The following is a 20,065-nucleotide window of genomic DNA, read 5'->3' as shown; positions in this document are numbered from 1 at the left end:
AGTGAGTGAAGCCTGTTTTCAAATGGGGCAGGGTCCTTTTAGCTGGGTTTTGCTGGAGGAGTAATTGAGTAGTGAGTGAATGAGTGAGTGACAAGTGAATGAGATCTGTGCGTAAGTGGGCAGGATCCGTTTAGCTATTTGCCTCTGAGGGTCAGGAAGCACGGTCATTGTCACCATTACTATCCTGGTACATTGAGGCTCCATGGGTTGGTTCTCGTGGCACCTGCTGGGGACAGTTACATCTTTTGTTTACAAGCAGAGTACAGCTGATGCCAGAGTAAGACGAAGTGTGTTCCCAGGAACACCAAGCCCGAGGCTCCTGCTGCTCCTGCCATGTGGGTGGTGGGACCTCAGCCCTGCACCCAGGACCTTGTGCTTGACCAGCCGTTCTCCTCTTTGCAGATGCACCTTCCGGTTCCCGAGCACGGCCATCAAGATCCAGTTCACATCCCTGTACCACAAGGAGGAGGCCCCAGCATCCCCTCTGCGGCCACTCTACCCTCAGATCTCCCCACTGAAGATCCACATTCCGGAGCCGGACCTCCGGAGCCTCGTCAGCCCCATCCCTTCCCCAACCGGCACCATCAGGTGAGCTGCCCCTCTCTCGTGCCCAGGTTCTTCTGAATGGAGCTAGTCTCTGGGAGGTCCTCCTGCAAGGGACAGTCACCCTCGAGTGACCTGCCCAGGTTGTAGATTTGAGTTGGGGCCTCAACTCAAGCAAGTAGGAGAATGGGTGTGTGCCCCCGTCCTATAACCCCAGCACTCCAAAGGCTGAGGCAGGAGTATCTCCCGTGCACAGCCGGGCTACATGGACATTCAGGAACATCCTGGCCACTCAGTGAGAGAGACCTTGTCTCAAAAGCAAACAGGCTGGGGTGTAGCTCAGTTGGTAGAGTGTGTAGGTTCTGGGTTCGGTCCCCAGTACATCATAAACTGGGCATTGTGGTGTATGCTTACGATCCTGGATGCAGGGGCATGATGAGAAGGTCATGGTTGTCTTCTACTATATAGTGAGTTCAAGGCCAGCCAGGTTTACATGAGACCCTATATCAAAATAGAAGGGGTGGGAGTGGGGACTCAGATCTGACAGGTGCTTTTCAATAAAGCAGATTTCCCTCTCACTGCCTCTCATGTTCGTGATGCTTCTAAAAGTGCTGTGCCACCATCAGGTGCTGGGGCATGGTGCCCCTGAGCCATGTGGCTTCCACCTCTGCTCCGGGCACAGGCCAGCCCTATAGAGATGGTAGATAGTGGCCGATACTCTTGTGCCTATGGCATAGGTGTGGCACAGTCCTTGGGGGGCAGGATTTTGAGGACCCATAAAAACTTCTGAGAACAATTCTCCAGCAGAGCCAGGGTTGTACCGTCCCTGAGCCCTGGCCATGGGTCACTGCTATGGGCAACCTCACTGGGTCCCCAGAGCTATATCTCCTACTTCTCTGGGGTCTGCTTAATGCTATCTCTTTATTTAAAACCTTTTCCCCCTAGTGCTAGGAGTCAAACCCAGACTTTTGTACATATTGGTGTCTTAGTTACTTTTCTCTTGCTGTGAAGAAACACCATGACCAAGGCAACTTATAAAAGAAAACATTGAAGTGGGGCCTTGCTCACAGTCTCAGGGTGAATCCATGGCTAACACGGCAGCAGGTATAGGCGCGGCATTGGGGCAGTGGTTAGATCTGCAGGCAGCGGGGTGGGGGAAGAAGGGGGCATGGGACTGGGCCTGATAGAAACTTTGAAACCTAGAGGCCCACCCTAGTGACATACACACTTCCTAATCTTCCCTAAACATTCCATCAACTGGGCCCAGCATTCAAATCCATGAACCTATGGCAGCCGTTATTCAAACCATCACACTGGGTGAGGGGATTGTAGGCAGCTGCCACTGGGCCTCACCCCTAGCCCTTGATTAGGAGACATGGAAACTTTCTGATGCTCAGGCTGGCCTGGAACTCTTGATCCTCCTACCTCAGTCACCAGCTGGGATCACAGGTGTGCACCGCCACAGATGTGCACCTGGCTGGAGTTTACCCATTTTTAAGTTTATGTATAAGAGATTTTTGATTCTCGATTCTAGAGGTTCAGTAGTCAGGGTCACATCTGAGGATGTCCTTCCTACTGGTGGAAACCCAAGATGGTTAAAAGTATCACACTGTGTATGTGTGTGGGTGGGTGGGTGTGGGTGTGTGTGAGGGATAGTGGGAGTAGTGTTTAACCCTCGGTTTGCCTTTGTGAACTTATTTTGTTTCCTACCATGAAATGCATGCACATGGGCCCCTTGTCTGGAGTAGGTTTCCTCTTTCCTGACACCAGCGAGAGGTACAGCCTGGGAACTTGCAAGCCCAGAGTTCAGGTGTAGACCCCTAGTGTGGTCTTGGCCACGTGGATGATGGGTTGTGCCCTTTAGGGTAGGTCCCATCACAGCAGCTTCCTAGGCCATGTGTCTGTCCCTCAGGAAGGTGGTAGTGAGAGGTGACAGCCCACCTGTGCTCAGCACCTGCTACTTGTCGTCCAGCCTTGTCACTTCATCAGAGATGGCTTCCCCAGTGTCATTTCAGGCTGGGCTTAGCCCCATTCTCACACCCAGATTCCATGTGTGTGATCCATTGGATGGGGCCCCAACACAATCCTCCTTAGAGTTCACGCCTAGTCAGGGCAGTAGGGATGTTCTGTGCATGTAATTTGTTTTGATTTCATTTCATTTGTTCTTTTTTATCATTCTATTGGCTTATTTGTATTTGTTTGTTGGGGGAGGGCACTTTGGGGAGTCACTTCTCTTCCCATCATGTGGATCCTGGGGCTCAATCAAACTCAGGTGGTAAGGCTAAGGCAAGCCCCGTTACCCTCTGAGCCGGCATCTGCCCCCAGTTTTGGTTTTTGAGACAGGGTCTCACACTGTAGTTAGGCTGGTTCTGAAATTTGCAGTAATCCTCCTGCCTCAGCCTCCCAAGTGCTAAGATTTAAGATTGCAGGAGTGAATGTTTGATTAAATGTTTGAGTAAAATGATTTGGTTCCTCCATACAGTCCCTCTGCCTCAGTGGTCCCTGTCATACAACTCATCCCCAGTACTCAGGGCTCACAAACAGTTAAGAAAACTGTAGCCTGTTAGTTAGACAGGAAATCACTTGGCTACTAAAAGGCACAAGATGCTTACATGCAAACAAGAGGGGCAACCTTGAAAGTGGGATGCTAGGAAAAGCTTATGTTCAAGGCCAGCCTGAGCTACTGAGTAGGACCAAAGCCAGCTTGGGCAACTTAGTGTACCCTGTCCTGTAATAAAGAGGACTGGGATGAGTTCAGTGGTAGGACACTTACTTCCTTAGCCTGGAAGAGGCCCCGAGTTTAGCCAGGCATGATGGCCCTTGGAAGGGGGAACCCAAAGAATCGCATAGACGTTCAAGGCCAACCTGATCTACATAATGTGTTATAGACACACCAGTCCTACATAGTGAGACCTCATCTCAAAAACAAAAACAATAACAACAACAACAAAAAATTTTTTTTAATTTAAAAAAAGAAAAGAAAAAGAGGCACTGGGTTAAATATCCAGTACTAGGGTACAAAATTATGGGGTTGAATAGTATTATTTTTAGCATTGTTTGTTTGTTTTTGAGATAAGATCTCACTGTGTAGCCCTGACTGACCTGGAACTCACTAAGTAGACCAGGCTGGCCCCAAACTCAGAGATCATCCTGTTGTGTGTGCCTTCCGAGTGCTGGGACTAAAGATGTGTGCTACCATGCCTGGCTTCATAAAGTAGTTTTCATTAATGGCCCAAATAAAAACAGTAGTCGGGGTTAGGGTATTGCCGGGTTGGTAGAGTGCCTATCAAGCACACAGGAAGCCCTGGGTTTATCCTCAGCACTGCATAACACGAGGCACAGTGTTGCAGTCAGTCCCAGCTCTGGGGAAGTGGAGGCACAAGGAAGCAGTGTCATCATCCTCAGCTGCGTAGAGAACTTAAAGCCAGCATGGATTCCATGAGATGTCTCAAAAACAAACAACAGCCCCCTGGTTAAGACGCTGGGCGAGTTGGGGTGTAGAATGGCCTTTGGTCAGGTGGGACACTGGTTGTAAAGACCCTTTCCCCCTCCGCCACCCGCCGAGCAGTTGGTGCTCTGGTGGCCCCAACGCTTCCTTGGAGTCCGGTCCTTATGTCTACCGCATTCCTGATACTGCTGGGAGGGAGCAGGCCCTTGTCTCCTCAGAGTTCCCACAGGGTCCCCATGGGGGAGGGGGTCTGGGTTCTTGGTCACCTGTAGAGATGGTGGGTGGGACCTGCCCTGGACTCCTGGGCCTTTAAGTGTCACAACAAAAGATCTCTGTTGACATCCGTTTATCTCCGCACTGTGGAATTCCATTGAGCTTTTGTAAAGCTCGGAGGCCCGAGGTTCGTGCCTGCCAAGACTTTTTCAGTTTGAGTTTCTGTGTAGGGGTGGAGCCCTCCTGTTTACAAACACGCCCTGCCCTTCCTCTCCCAGGCAGCGGGAGCCAGGGCGGGGCAGGCTTGGGGAAAGGGCCTGACTTCCCAGCCAGCCGCGTGGGTCCCGCCCTGTGCAGTCAGCTTGCCTAATTTGGTGAGCTTTGCTAGCGGGTCCCTATTGGCTGATCCGGGCACTGAGGGGGACCTCCCATCTGGGGCTCCTCCCTCCCTGGAGCGGATCCTAAGCTTGGTACCTGCCGCACGTCCCCTTGCCTCCTCTCCACCCCCACCAGACCCTGGCTCCGCATTGCTAGCCGGCCTGGGCGGCTCCATGTTTCCCAGGGCGGTTTGTTCCGCTGTGGTTTTGAGTGGTGTGTACATCGTTTTTTTTTTTTTTTTTTTTTTGCGAGGGGTTGGGGTAGGGTAGGGAGTGGGGGTGGGGCCCCTTTCCCTGTCTGTAGGGCTCCGCCCAGCAAATGAATGAGCTCTTTGAAAGAAACCGCGGCTTCGACAGTGTTTTGACCTTTCTATCTGTGAAGAGCAAGTGATTTTAGGAAATGAAGGAGCTAGTCATTTGCTGAGGTTACTCAAAAGCCAGGCTCCTTGGGGGTACACTTAAACAAACTGCTACAACAGTCATGGAGATACTTGTGGATCCAGGCATGGGGATCCCTGCACTTTGGAGGCTGAGGCAGGAAGATTGCAAATTTGAGGCCAGCCTGGGCTACATATTGAGATCTTGTCTCAAACCAACAAAAAGGGCTGGAGAGATAGATAGCTCCATGGGTAAAGTGCTTGTTTGTGTTTGTGCCCAGGTGAAAATCTGTAATCGTAGTGCTGTGGGCCCACCCGCCTCTGTCTCGCTGAAACTGGGAACTCTGGGTTCAGTGAGAGACCCTATCTCAAAAATAAAAATGGAAAGGCTGGCAAGATGGCTCGGAGAGTGCTTGCTCTGAGTTCCCAGAATCCACTTGAGAATCCCGAAAGTTCCTCTGTGGGTGCAGTGACAGGGAATGGAAGCGTGGACTGCACACGGGTCTTGAGCATAGTTCCACTTGATTGCTGATAGCTCCGGTGTCTTTTGCTCTCGGAGATCTTTTGTGTTGGAGGACATCCAGTAGAAGTCTAGCGCCCCACCCCGCCCTGCCCCACCTCCAGCCTCGGTTTCACTTGCTTGTGGTTTCAGTTACTCACAGTCCAAAAATATCAAGTGGAAAATTGTAGAAAATGAACAACTTACAAGTTTTCTTTGCTCTGAGTAGCTCCGCCTTCAGGTGTGACTCCACCTAGTGTATCCAGTAGGTGGCTTGATCGCCAGATCTGCACTGGGGGCTGGGCATGTAGTTCTGGGGTAGAGCACTTCACCTGGCGTGTGCAAGGCCCTGGAGCCCATCGGTATGGGGTGGGGATCAAATAATCTTGTTTTGTTTAGCTGACAGTTCAGGTGCCCCAAAGCTCTGCTGTTACTTGAAGAGGTGGCACTTGATCAGGGGAGTGAGAATGTAGGGCTCGTCCATGGGTATATGGTTCTGTGCTGTCTGGGCCTTTAGGCACTCATGGAGGGGTCTGCACACGTGCCCTCGGAAAAGGAGCCCCTGTACTGGATGCCTGCCTGTCTTCTTGGCAAACTTTGGTTCCTCCTTCAGGGTGTTTAACCTTACTCATGTTTCAGTAGAGCTTCAAGACGACTCTGAGAGTTTGGGTCTGGACATTCATAGACACTGAGCTGTGCTGCTTCCTGTTCCTGTCTGTACCCACAGGCCTCACCTTGTTTCCTTCCCCATCTGAAAACTTGGGGGGAAATTGGTTTCTCCCCACTAAAGGTTTGGGGCCTTCCATATTCCTTTGGCTTTTCCCTACTGTCTGCATCTCCTCTGGGACCATCTGGGGTGCCGCAACATTGGGCTGAGTCCAATCTTGGTGGGGATCACCCCTAGTTCTCCTGGGATGACAGTGGCTGCATCTCAGGCATACCTGTGTGGCATCACCTGTGTTGTGTCTGATAAACCTGCTGTGTACTTTTGTGTGGTCACTCGTGTACGCAGTGTGTGCGTGCACTGGACAGCCCTCCCTCCCTAGTTCTCCCACTGGTGGGATGCCTTTGTGAAGCACAGAACTGGCCTATCGGAGGCCAGAGAGGCTGAATCCAGCATCAGATCCACTAAACTGCGGGATGGCTGCTCCCCTTTCCTGTCTTAAGTCTGCCTAAAAGTAGCTAATATTGAGCTGTGCAGATGGGTCAGTGGTGAGGACCTGAGTTTGAATCTCCAGAATCCATGCAAAGATAGATACCATATGGGCCAGCTAGCCTACATAGAATATATGTAACAACAACAAAAAAGAATATATGTAACAAGGACCAATACCTGAGGTCATCCATGCATACATGGACACACACACACACACACACACACACACACACACACACACACACCATGTATACACAGTTGGTTTTTTTCAACGAATACCTAATGTTTGGCTGTTTTCCACCTTGGGTGCTGTGCAGTTTCAGAAGCAAAGTTAATCTTTTGAAGTAGCTTCCAGGACTTAAGTAGCATGGCACTTACCTTAGGAGAACAGTCTTTTTTAAGCATGTATTTGTGTGTGTGTGTGTGTGTGTGTGTGTGTGTACTATGGTGCACATGTGGAGGTCAGAGGACTACTTTCAGGAGTTGGTTCTCTCCTGCCGTGTGGGTTCTGAGACTTGAACCTGGGTTCTCGGGCTTGCTTGCAAGCCCCTTCATCCGCTGAGCTGTCTCGCCTGCACAGAGCACAGACATCGTGAAGATAAGTCTAAAATGTTTGCCTCTGGAAAGGTTCCTTCCATGCCCTTTTGTTTTGTTCAGACTTAGCAGTAGACTGAAGGTGTTGTATCATTCGCATGGTGGAGGGGCTCCCCAAGACCCTCTCCCCGACCTCATCGTCTGCCCCAGGTCGGCATCCTTCTGAGTCACGGGTGTGGGTGACTGCTCTTCTTTGGTTTTAGAGGTCATATTTGGACTTCCTACAGGGACATGCAGGATTTCACTTTTCCTCCCTCTGCCCAATACAATGACATCATCTTTGGTCCTACGCATGTCAGATCTTCGTATTGTCATTGTGTCCTAATTATGGGGCCCAGCCACTTCCTTCCCTGTACTTTGGCTCCATTTTCCCCCTTGTTGGAGTTTGTAATTCCTCTTTTCTGTTTGGTTCAGTGTGCTCTGTGTCCTGCTCCCTTCTCTGCAGGACCTGGCTGCTGGGCCTTCTGATCTCGGGTCATCTTCCTCATCATCCGGGGACTTCTCAGAAGGACAGGGTATCTTTCCTGACTCAGAGGCTTCTCTTTCCTGCCTTTCTCCTTTGTCTTATTAAAGAATATTCTTCACATACTTCCTAAGAAAGGGTCCGGGAGAGACATGTTTTAAAAGACAGTCTACCCAGCATGGTGACTCGGTTCCTTTTTTAAAAATGTACTGGAAATTGAACCCAGGACTTAACACATGTTAGGCAAGCACTTTATCCTTGAGCTACCGCCCTTTGTTTTATATGTTTTACATTTACTTCATTTGTTTAATTAATTTATATTTTTGAGACCATCTCATGTGTATGTAGACTGGTCTTGAACTCAGTGTGTAGTCTAATTGGCCTTCAGTTTCACACTCTTACTTCAGCTTCCTGAGGAGCTGGGATGATAAGCCTGTGCACAAACTCGGGGGAGGGGCATGTTCTTGTACACATATGTGGAGATAAGAGTTCAGCCTTGTGTACCATTCATCTGGTGCCCACAGGGTCTCTCTCTGACCTAGAAATTCACCAGGGAGACTAGGCTGACTGGCCAGTGAGGCCCAGGCATCCTCCTGGCTCTGCCTCCCCCCAGCTGGTATTACAAGTGCCAGCCACCATGGCCAGCTTTTTACATGGGTTCTGGATCTCAAATTCAGATCCTTGTACTTATGTGGCCAGCGCGTTACCGTCAGCACCAACTGTGCCAACCGTGCCACCTTCAGAGCTGGCCCTGGCAGTTCTTACAGACTGTAGGCGCCCCCCCCCCCCTTATTTTGACAGTACTGTTCTAAACACAGTGGTTCTAGGGTCTCCGCTTTGGCTGTGGGACTGGCACTGGAAGAAAGTGGTCAGAGGGTCCCTGCTACTGGGTGTCTGCAGGAGCAGCAGTGGCCCCGACTAGGAGATGGGCTTACCTAGAGCAGGGGAGGGCGTGGGGTGCTCAGATTTATTGTCTCAGTTTGAAATCTGCTCACAGTGACGGGCAGCAGGGCAGCAGGGCGGAGGCAGGTCTCCTTCAACTACATAGCAATTGGACTAATACAGAGAAGATTAATGTGCTCCCCTCCCCATCCATATAAACGAGAGAAGAAAAGAAAGGGAAATAAAATAAGGAAAAGTGACTCTGCCCCTGCAGGCTGTAGGTTCTTGGCATGTCTGGGGAGTCAGGAGAAGTGAGTTCGGAGCCTGGCTCCAGGGTGTGGCTCAGGCTGTCCCAGGGCCAGTATGAGATTATCAAGGTTGCTGCTGGAACAGGCCAGGGCCAGGTCGGTCCCGAGGAGCCGACTGATGCTCAGGGCCTTCAAGCTTTCTCACGGACTCCAAAGTGTGCACACCACCCAGCCCACTGTGCCTTGTGTGTGCGAAGGTAGAATGACTTGGGGGCGTTCCTCTGTGGCTGTCCTTGGTTTTTCTGTTTGTGGTTTGTTTGAGACTGGGCCTCTCACTGGCCAATGACAATTTATTAGTCAGTGACAGTCCCAAGTTCCGACTCCATCGCACCCTCTAAGCCTACCCTCCACCAAGTGCTGGGTCTGTTCCTCCTAGGCAGAGCCAGTCAGTCTGTCTTGGAATAAGTCCCAGGGTCCCCACAGGTCCTTGTCTGGGACCATCTAAACATGAGGTGTGTGTTTCTCCCACTGTCCTGGAATTTTCCCAAATTGTATCATCACTGGAGCAAGACAACCTTGCAGGTTCATTCCTGGCTTTACTTTGTTTCTGTGAGGACGGTTTTCAGGGGCGGGTTTGTTTTGGTTTTGTTTGTTTGTGTTGGTTTGAAAGGCCGAGTCTTGCGGCCATAGGCGGGTCTGCAACTCTGCCCTCTTGTTTTGGCATCCCAAACACTGGCAGTACTCTGTGTAAATGTCTCTTTTCCAGGTGGCTTTCCCAAGTCACTCTGTGTCAGTGGCCCTCAGCCTGTGGGCTGGGACCCCTTTGGGGAGTGACCGACCATATGACAGGAGTCATATATCAGATATCCTGCTTATCACATATTTACATTGTGATTCATAACAGTAGCAAAATTACAGTTATGAAGTAGCAGTGAACAATTCTATGGTTGGAAGTCACCACAACATAGAACTGTATTCAAGTGTTACAGCTTTAGGAAGGTTGAGAACCGCTGCACTATGTGTTCTCAGAGGCTAGGAAGCCCTGCCCAAGGTCTGGGGTTCACCTGACTCCCACCTCTCCCAATGGATCATTTTACAGCTCTGAGACTGAGACGTGAGCTCCAGCAGCAGGGTGGCCCTGTCTCAGGCGCAGCTCTCTCCTTGCAGCCTTCGCAAGGATGGTTCAGTGGGCTGCTCTGAGGTCGGGAATAGCTGAGTGGTGAGAAGCACTGGTGCCCTGAGGTGCTGCTGGGAAACTGCCGTCACAGGCTGCAAGACTGAAGCAGTTACTGCATGTCCCCGCTGTGGCCACACAGAGGTCACTGGCATGAGCCAGGCTGAAGAGGCAGAGGTTGCTTCCTGGGAGAGGGGACGGGACAGGTCGGGGAAGCGCATAATGAGCATGTAGTCCAGAATCTCACATGTGCTAGACAAACACCCTACCACTGAGCCACACCCCAGCCCCTCACTAGGGGATCCTAGGCAGGTGCTCTACCACTGAGCCACACCCCAGCCCCTCACTAGGGGATCCTAGGCAGGAGCTCTACCACTGAGCCACACCCCAGCCCCTCACTGGGGGATCCTAGGCAGGTGCTCTACCACTGAGCCACATCCCAGCCCCTCACTGGGGGGATTCTAGGCAGGAGCTCTATCACTGAGCCACACCCCAGCCCCTCACTGGGCTACATTCTCAGCCTGTTTAAATTTTTTATTTTGGGACTGGGTCTCACTAAGTTTCCCAGGTTGTACTTGAACTCACTCTGTAGACCAGGCTGGCCTTGAAATTACAGAGATCTGCCTGCCTCTGCCCTCCTGAGTGCTAGGTTAAAAGGCATGCTACACTATGCCCAGTGAAACCTGATTTTTGAGTGTGTAGATGTTGAAGTAAAATCTCCACCCTGTACTTGGGTTTATATTTTAGATTCAGAAGTAAATTCAGGCTAATGTGGTGTTCATGCTTGGGAATCCCCACACTTGGCCTCATAGGAAGTTCTAGGCCATAATGAGACCTCCTCCCCCACTCTCAAGGAAAAAAAGAGAGAGAGTTAAATTCAAGCCAGATGTAGTGGCTCATGCCTGTATTTCTAGTACTCAGAAAAATGAAGCAGGAGGATGGTGAGTTTGAGACCAACCTGAGCTACATGAGAACCCTCCCCCACCTTTTTAAGAGCACCTCAGGGAAAGTTCCTTTTTACTTTCCTCCTTTCATGGTCTCTTGGTTTGCTACTGAACTTCCTGTGTGTATCAAGGCCTCAGCTGGGTCGTAGGGACATGGGGAAGGGAGGGGTACAGGAAGAGAACTCTACAAGTACAGAAATTACCAAAATTTGAGGTGATCCAAAGGAGAAGAGACTCTGAATACTCAGACTAAAACTGAAGGTCTCAGTGTGGCATGCACCTCTCTTTCCTACAGAGGGGCCATGACCCTGGAAGGAATTTATCCTCCCACTATGCCTGAGGGAGCTTTCGCTGGTCCCTTGCTCAGTCCTGAATAGCTCCCAGAAAGAGGGAGATGGACCAGCAGCCACCCATGGGGTCACATCCCAGGCCTTAGGGGACACTGTCTGTGCAGGTGGAGGTGATATCCCAGGTGAGTTTGGAGAGTCAGCAGACATAAGACGAGGCAGGGGATGGGCATGCCGAGAGCGGTGACCTTCTGTGTGTTTCCCACAGGCGGAGGGGCAGCAGGCAGTGGAAGAGAGCAGTGTCCTGATACTTGCCCTCCTGCAGCCAAGGGTTTTGGCAGCGATGACCTCACAGGTTGTCTGCAGTGAGGGCAGAGGCAGTGTGCAGGACACTGACCAGACCCCCACCCTCCTTAGTGTTTGATACATGCCATGGTGTGTGTGTGTGTGTGTGTGTGTGTGTGTGTGTGTGTGCGCGTGTGCGCGTGCGCGCGCGCGCGCCATGGTACAAGTGTGGAGTCAGGACAACTTGTGGAGTCCATTCTCTCCTACCATGTGGGTTCTGGGGATCAAACTAAGATCGTCAAGCTTAGGGCGCAGGAGCCTTTACCCACCCAGCCATCTCCCCGGCCTCTGTTTTAAAAGGAAACCATTTCTACCTCCAGGACTTTGGTTAGAGAACCAAAGTTTGTATTATTATTATTATTATTATTATTATTATTATTATTATTATTATTACTTTAAAAGATGTATCTTAGAAACATTGTGAGCGCAGGGGTCCACATAAGCCAGAAGTGGGCGTCAGATCCCCTGGAGCCATCTGACAGAGACGCGGGATCCAAACTCCAGTCCTCTGCAAGTGCACTGTGTGCTCTTAACTGCTGAGCCATCTCCCCAGCAGTTTATTTATTCATTCAGTCGTGTGTGTGTGTGTGTGTGTGTGTGTGTGTGTGTGTGTGTGTGTGAGAGAGAGAGAGAGAGAGAGAGAGAGAGACAGACAGACAGACAGACAGACAGACAGACAGACTTGGGGAGGCCAGAGGGCAACCTGTGGGAGTCAGTTAAATTCTTCTACCAAGTGGGTCCTGGGGATTAAACTCAGGTGGTCTGCTTTGGCAGCAAGCATCTTCACATGCTGAGCCATCTCACTGGCCTACTAGAGCTTGCCTTCATCCATTAGCTCACTGAAGAGCCACCCAGCTTCAGCCCTGGGAAGCAGGTGGGGCTGGCCCGCTCCTGTGCTGGCTTTGCCGGTGGTAGGTCACAGTGGAGCTGGTGACTTGAGGCAGAGAACTCGATGTGCCACCTCCTCTGCCTGCCAACAGGCCCCGCCTCCTCCTCCAGCCTATCCTTTCAGTTTCCTTGTGTGGAGTTACTGGCCGTCCAAGGCTGTTCTTAGGGTGCCATCTTGTGGTCATGTTCGCACTAGCCATGTCTTTCCAGGCGTTGAAGCCGGTGGGGGTTACTGCTTTTCTTGCTATGGATCTCATGACCTGGGGACTTGGCTTCTGTAGCTTTGGTCTTGGCCTCAGGGGAGAGAGTCATACATATTTGTCATCTCTTGAGTTCCTTGGTTGTGTTCCTTGAGTTTTCTGAAGCTGGTCACCCAGGGGTATTGCCGGTAAGGCAGAAGTAGAGCCTCCCCCACCCACCCCAGTCGTCCATGGTGGTCCAGAAACAGTGGCCCTACCCGAGGCCTCCTCCCCAGAGTCTTAACCTGTGTGTTTTTTCTTCTCTTCAGCGTCCCCAACTCCTGTCCAGCCAGTCCCCGAGGAGCTGGGTCATCAGGTTACCGCTTCGTCCAGAACGTGACTTCAGACCTTCAGCTGGCCGCGGAGTTCGCAGCGAAGGCCGCCTCCGAGCAGCAAGCAGACACGTCTGGTGGGGACAGCCCCAAGGTCTGAGCCTCAGACATGTTGTCATGGTGACCAAGACCCCACAGTAGGGGTCCTGAGGGTGACTCAGATGGGGTCCTTCAGGGTACAGCACATGGCTGTGTTGAAGGATCTACCTGTGCCATTTCCCAAATGATGCGCTTGGCCATTTGTGGTGAGCTGGAGTCCTGTCACCCAGTTCCCACTTGTTCCGACCACTGCTGGTGAGGCAGTTTCCGAGTTTGAGAATAGTCTTTCAGACAAACGACACACTTGCCTTTCTTTTCTGCCCACTCTCTTCTGACAGTACTGGGAATTGAACCCAGGAGCAGTTTGCCACCCACTAACCCTCTTGTTACCTTTTATTTTGGGACAGAGTCTCACTCAGTAGCCCAGGCTGGTTTTTGAACTTGTGACCTTCCTGTTTCAACCTCCTGAGTAGCTGTGATGACAGGCCTGCACCCCCAGGCCCAGCCACACTTTGGTCGTTGTGTCTTTGTTTCTTTTTATTTGGTTGCTGACTAGGGGATAAGAACTGTAGAACTAGGATTCAGAACCTGTTTCTCTCCTGTGAGGTGGGGCTTGGTGTTTCTTTCCTGTTCCTTCTCTCCTGTGTCTGTCTGTCTGTCTGCACACATACATATGTACAGCTGTGCTGGCCCCGCCCCATCTTCTCAGCCCTTCTCCACATCGTTTTTTCAGACTGGATCTTTCACAGAACATGGCGCTCACCCTTTAATCTAGGCTGGCCGGTCAGGAGTCACTGGGGTTACAAGTGTGACACCGTGTCTGGCATTTTGTGTGGGAGCTGGGGATCCGAACTTGGGTCTTCAGGGCTGCTACATGGCAAACACTTGATGCAGTCAACCGTTTCCCGGGCCCTCTTTGTTTTGGTTCTTTTGTTTTCTGTTTTTTGAGAGGCTCATGCTGAGGCTGGCCTAAAACCCACAAGCACCTCACCCCTGGCCAAAGGGCACTGTTCTGAATTCTTAGTGTTGTTGTTGGGGTTTTTGAGACAAGGTCTCAGCCATAACCCACACTAATCTCAGAATCAAGGCAATCCCCCTGCCTCAGCCTTCCAGTTACTGATAACAAGTGCATTCCACCGTGCTCTATGGTTCAGAGTTTAATGCAAGCATGCTAATGGGTGAGGAGGCAGGCTTCCCAGTGTGACTTAATCCGGAGTAGGTGGCCTGGCTTGGGGAGGTTCTGTCCTGTTCCCCCTGTAACTCTGTCTTCTGTGAACCCTGCCCTCTAGGACGAGTCGAAGCCACCGTACTCCTATGCGCAGCTGATCGTGCAAGCCATCTCCTCGGCACAAGACAGGCAGCTAACACTAAGTGGCATCTACGCCCACATCACCAAACATTACCCTTACTACAGGACTGCTGACAAGGGCTGGCAGGTGAGGCCCTGGGGCCTGGGCTGTGCTTGGAGGCTCAGAACAGGAAACACTTACGGACTCAGTGCGTCATGTGAACAAACAGAGATACCTGGGTGTTTTCCCAGGTGACACACAGTACCATGGTACTTCTGTGTGTGTCAGAGCCATCCTAGAGACTGGTTTTGTTTTGTTTTGTTTTGAAAAGGTCTCATGTAGCCCAGGTTGGCCTCAAACTTCTTATGTTGCCAAGGATGAGCTCCTGTTCCTGAAGAGCTGGGATTGCAGACATGTGCCACCATGCCCATTTTGTACGGTGCTGGGAATGAAACCCAGGGCTTCACGCAGGCTGAGCCACATCCCAGCCCTAAGATGATCTGTTTTTACTACTTTTCTTTCATGCCTGGTTACAACTTTCTTTCTTTCTCTTTTTTTTTTAAGTTGTTTTGAGACAGTGCCTCATGTTATAGCCCAGGCTAGCCTTGAAATCATGGCAGTCCTACTTCTTCTGCCTCCAGAGTGCTGGCGCCAGCCTTGACCCTCCCCCACAACTGCTCACCGGTGGCCTCTGTACTCCCTGGGCAGTACAGCCCGGGTGACTTCAGCAGTACAGTGCATCCATCACTTAGGGCAGCACCCCTCCTGCACGAGTTCTGTGCATTTTGTCTTCTTGGAGGCAGTGAGACCTCTGCACTGCACACAGTGGCCACAGATTATACCATTTATTCTTTTCTCTGTAATTAGCATTTTCTGTTGAAAATCCAGAAGAAACATTTTTTGTTTCTTTGTTTCTTTTATTTTGAGGCAAGGTCTCATGTAGCCCAGGCTGGCTCTGAACGTTCTTTATAGCCAACAATGACCTTAAACTCCTGATCCTCCTGCCTCCACTTCCTGAGTGCTGAGATCACTGGGGTCCACTCACCACACCTGGTTTATGTGGTCCTGGGGATGGAGCCCAGGGCTTCCTGTGTGCTGGGCAAACATTGCACCAACTGAACCCAACCCCAGCTCCACAAGGAGGTTTTCTGAGTCAAGGGCTCACTATGTAGCCCAGGCTGACCTTGAACTCATGATCCTCCTGCCTCAGCCTTCCATGTACTGAGAAGACAGGCATGTCTTCTTGCACCCAGTTTTCAGGATGTGCTTTGAACCCGGCCAGCCTCATCTTTTCTCCGTTCCCGACGAGATCCTGCATACTTCTCTGTTTCTTCCAGAAGAACAGGGGTGGATTTTACTGTGCGGAGTTTGCGTAGGAGGAGCTACCCTGTGCCCCACACCCTCCCCTGGAGGGTGGTCACCTGCAGCCACATGCCTGTCATCAGTTCCTGCTGCGTCTGTTAGGAGGTCTGCCCTCTGATGGCTGTGACCCACAGATGTCTCTCTCTGTCCCCTACAGAACTCCATCCGACACAACCTCTCTCTTAACCGTTATTTTATCAAAGTCCCTCGGTCCCAGGAGGAGCCTGGGAAGGGCTCTTTTTGGCGAATAGACCCAGCTTCTGAAGCCAAACTCGTGGAGCAAGCATTCCGAAAGCGGAGACAGAGAGGTGTCTCCTGCTTCCGCACCCCCTTCGGGCCTCTGTCTTCGCGGTAAGACCCCCGTCACTGTCCTCTTGCTCTTCTGAGAAGCTAGGTTCCCCGGGTCACAGCAGTGGAGGGACTTAGAGCTTGAGGACTTGGTCTGTTTTCTGGGCTCTTAGACAATTAAGCTTCTGTCTTTGCTGCTTTTTAGTTTCAAGGCAAGGTCTCAACTTTGTGAGCAGATTGGCCTTGAACTCATGGTAGCCCTCTGGACTTGCAGGTGTGCGTGACACACCCAGTTCTGACTCCTGTGCTGCTTGGAGCAGTTAGCGAGGTGGCTACTTGTGTAGTGTGTGCAGGAGGCTGAGCCAGCCATAACCAGTTTAAAGGGTGAGGGTCCTGAGCTTTCACTGAAGGGCCAGAGGTGCCCCTGCTGATTTGGGGACCTTGAGCTCCCTCTACCATTAATGGAGCCATGTTGGGAGTACAACTTATCTGCTGGCAGGCAGGACTGGATGGATAGACTCTCCATCCTCAACAGCTCCATTGAGCATTGCACGTACCTGGCAGGTAAAGGCCATTTGGACGGCTCTTTGGCCACATGTGGTTCTTAGGAGCTGCTACTTCTGTGGATAGCTGTTGAGTCTGCTCTCTGTGGTCACTCTCAGATGATAGACTCCTGACGGGCATAGGTCAGGTGACAAGCAAGTGGCAGGTACTCTCAGAAATCCCTCCATCTCTAGGAAAGCAGAGTCTAGTACTTTCGGTTCCAGTGTCATGATGAGTCAGGGAGGGATTTCTCAGGAATAGGAATGCCTGCATCGGCACTGGCCTCTCGTAGTTCTTAGATGTCACAGTCATTGTGGTCATCCAATAGCAGTTTGCATTTTTGTAGTACTGGGGATTCTAGGCAGGTGCTCTACATTGAGCCACACCCCAGTACCTCACTGGGGGATTCTAGGCAGGGGCTCTACCACTGAGCCACATCCCAGCCCCTCACTGGGGGATTCTAGGCAGGTGCTCTACCACTGGGCCACACCCCAGCCCCTCACTGGGGGATTCTAGGCCCAGCCTGTTCTACTTTTCATTTTGAGTCAGGTCTTGCTGACTATAGCCCAGCAGGCCTTGAGCTTAAGATCCTCTGCCTTCCAAGTAGCAAGGATGACAGGCCTGCATTGTCATTCCTGGCTACAAGCTCTTTCTTTCGACATAGGCTGAGCTGCTCCTGGAGGGTGGTAGGACATTTTAGGCAGTGCATGCTACAGGATGAACAGTTGCTAGGAGAGAGTCCTTCCTCTACCCCTTCAGCCCTTTTTAATGGAGCATCTACCCACCCAGCTCCCCACTGAGTGGAAATGGCAATGCTGGGTCTTTGTCAGCAGGGAACTTTAGATCTGGGAAAACCTTGGGGAGATAAGAGATGCCCCTGGAAGTGTGGGGCAGAGACATGAGGAGATGGGGTGGATTCCGGGAAGTATGGGGCAAAGACGTGTGAGGTGGTGCAACCTGAGGAATTGTTGGGCAGGGGTGGGGTGGGCTGTATTCCAGAAATCATTGAGTCAGATGTGGGAGTGGCCATGGGATGTACCTCAGGAATCGTTGAACAGAGGTGTGTGTGTGTGGGGGGGGTGTTTGTCTTTGTTTGTATTTTACTTTTGTTACGATGTACCACCTTGGTGCATCCCTTTCTCATCATTTCAGGAGTGCTCCAGCTTCACCCACCCACCCTGGACTGATGTCCCCTCGTTCCAGTGGCCTGCAGACCCCAGAGTGCCTGTCTCGGGAAGGCTCCCCCATTCCACATGATCCCGACTTGGGGTCAAAGTTAGCCTCTGTTCCAGAGTATCGCTATTCCCAGAGTGCCCCAGGTAAGACATGAGTTCATTCTCTTCCTGCATGTGACAGACTAGGAGGCACCCACTCAAGTAAGTCACTGTCCTCTGTGTCATCCCGCAGGCTCCCCTGTCAGCGCCCAGCCGGTGATTATGGCTGTCCCTCCCCGACCTTCCAACTTAGTGGCTAAGCCTGTCGCCTACATGCCAGCTTCCATAGTAACCTCACAGCAGCCCTCAGGCCATGCTATCCATGTGGTGCAGCAGGCCCCCACTGTCACCATGGTGAGGGTGGTAACCACCTCCGCCAACTCAGCCAACGGGTACATCCTCGCTAGCCAGGGCTCCGCCGGGGGCTCCCACGACCCAGCAGGCACCGCTGTGTTGGACCTGGGCAATGAGGCAAGAGGTAATGTGACCACAGCTGTGTTCCCAGCAGGGTCCCAGCACAGTTAGCACAGCTGGGCAGTTTTACTATGCAGGGCAGTGGGTAAAGGGAAGTGGGTCTTGGGTTACTGTCTTTTTTTTTTTTTAAGGAATTTTAAGATAGCATGGATTGTCCCTGGGTACTTCTTCCTTGGTTGACAGAGCCTTCTGATGCTCAAAGCTGTTTGCTTGAATTTTGTTTCCATTCAAGGTGACATTCAGGTTGCAGTCCTTGTTAATTTGTTTGTTTGTCTGTTTAGAAAACCTATTTTCATTATTTGTGTGGACGGGTGTTTTGTCTGCAGTGTCTGTGCACATGGGTGCAGTGCCCAAGGAGGCCAGAAGAGGGCATCAGATAACCACCTATGTGGGTGCACTTAACCACTGGGCTATCTCTCCAGCCCCTATTTATTTATTCATTCATTCATTCACTCATTCATTCATTTTTGCCAGTATTGCAATATGTATCTCTGCTGGGCTGGCTTCAGACTTACTGTCATCTTGCCTCAGCAGTGCTGAGGTCACAGGCATGCACCTGTGTTCACCTCTAAAAGAAATCTGGTCCTAGGGAGTTTGTGGGGTAGATGTTGGCAGTGCACCCAGTTTGTGAAAGGCAGCCCCAGAACTTTCTAGAAAGCATTATCTCTTGGTTGTTATTCCCACTGGGAACTCAATTTCAATGTTAACTTTGTATTTTATTGTTGTCATTATGGAAACAGGCTTGGCCTGGTGGCAGAGACCTGTCCTCCCAGCTACTGGGGAGGTGGAGGCCAGCTTGGCTGTATAGCAGGCTCAAGGCCAGCCTGGGTAACTTAACTAGACTTTGTCTTTAAAAAAAAAAAATTCAAGGGGGGGTTGGCAATGGGGCTGGGGATGTAGCCCGGTGGCAGAGACCCAGCATGCACGTGGCCTTAGATTCAATCCCTAGTACTACTAGCAACAACAAAGTAATAATAATTCTAATCATAGAAATGACATCTTGGTGAAAGAGATGGTCACAGCCCTAAAAGCAAGCTGTCTCATTCCAAACAATACATTTTGCCTCACAGATTAAATTTGGATTGGTTACAGTTGAAGGTTTACATAGTTAATTTATTTTTATTTTGTTTTTGGTGTTTGAAACAGTCTTGTGAAGCCCAATACTGACCTTGAAGTCTGTGTAACCAAGGATGACTTTGAACTCTTGATTCTCCTACCTCCACACCCAGCATGTTCTAAAGCCCTGTTAATTTAAATATATGTCCAAAGATTTTCCTGGGAAGCCCTCTCTCCCAGTAGCCAACCTTATGCTGAGACCTTGGTGGGACTTGGTGACCGGGGCCATGCGTGGTTCTGACTGGCTGCCCGCCCCACAGGTTTGGAAGAGAAACCCACCATAGCATTTGCCACAATCCCTGCAGCCAGCAGAGTTATCCAGACGGTCGCCAGCCAGATGGCCCCAGGAGTCCCTGGACACACAGTCGCCATCCTACAGCCAGCTACACCAGTGACTCTGGGGCAGCACCATCTTCCAGTCCGGGCTGTCACTCAGAACGGAAAGCATGCTGTGCCCACGAATAGCTTACCTGGCAACGCTTATGGTGAGGCCCCAGCCTGCCCTCGGCCTGAACCCTAGATGCCAGGGACCTGCCCGCAGGCAGTGCAGCTCGGGAAGCGCTTGCTTTTCCCATCCACTAGGCTCAGTGGCCTGAGCATCTAGCACGGAGCCCAGATGTCACCTAGGGTGACAGGAGGTCAGAGGAGGAAGTCAGGGCGCCTGCAGGGGTCGGGGTGCTAGTGGCTAGGCCCCTGTGTGCCAGAGTACAGTAGTTATTTTTCTTGTGCCA

General features: G+C 51.3%; 1 protein-coding gene across 1 annotated transcript in view; it reads left to right on the top strand.

Moving 5' to 3' along the window:
• Foxk1 (forkhead box K1) overlaps positions 1-20,065 on the top strand; it is a 60,763-nt gene that overhangs the window by 39,683 nt on the left and 1,015 nt on the right. Inside the window, exons 2-8 of the mRNA XM_028887410.2 lie at positions 403-588; positions 12,947-13,103; positions 14,338-14,484; positions 15,857-16,050; positions 17,683-17,849; positions 17,938-18,222; positions 19,595-19,819. Coding sequence (XP_028743243.1) covers positions 403-588; positions 12,947-13,103; positions 14,338-14,484; positions 15,857-16,050; positions 17,683-17,849; positions 17,938-18,222; positions 19,595-19,819 — 1,361 coding nt within the window. The remainder of the gene's footprint in view (positions 1-402; positions 589-12,946; positions 13,104-14,337; positions 14,485-15,856; positions 16,051-17,682; positions 17,850-17,937; positions 18,223-19,594; positions 19,820-20,065) is intronic.

The sequence above is a fragment of the Peromyscus leucopus genome, chromosome 23 (assembly GCF_004664715.2).
Source record: "Peromyscus leucopus breed LL Stock chromosome 23, UCI_PerLeu_2.1, whole genome shotgun sequence".
In the NCBI taxonomy this organism is placed as follows: Eukaryota; Metazoa; Chordata; class Mammalia; order Rodentia; family Cricetidae; genus Peromyscus; species Peromyscus leucopus.
This window is presented reverse-complemented; position numbering and strand designations above follow the sequence as displayed.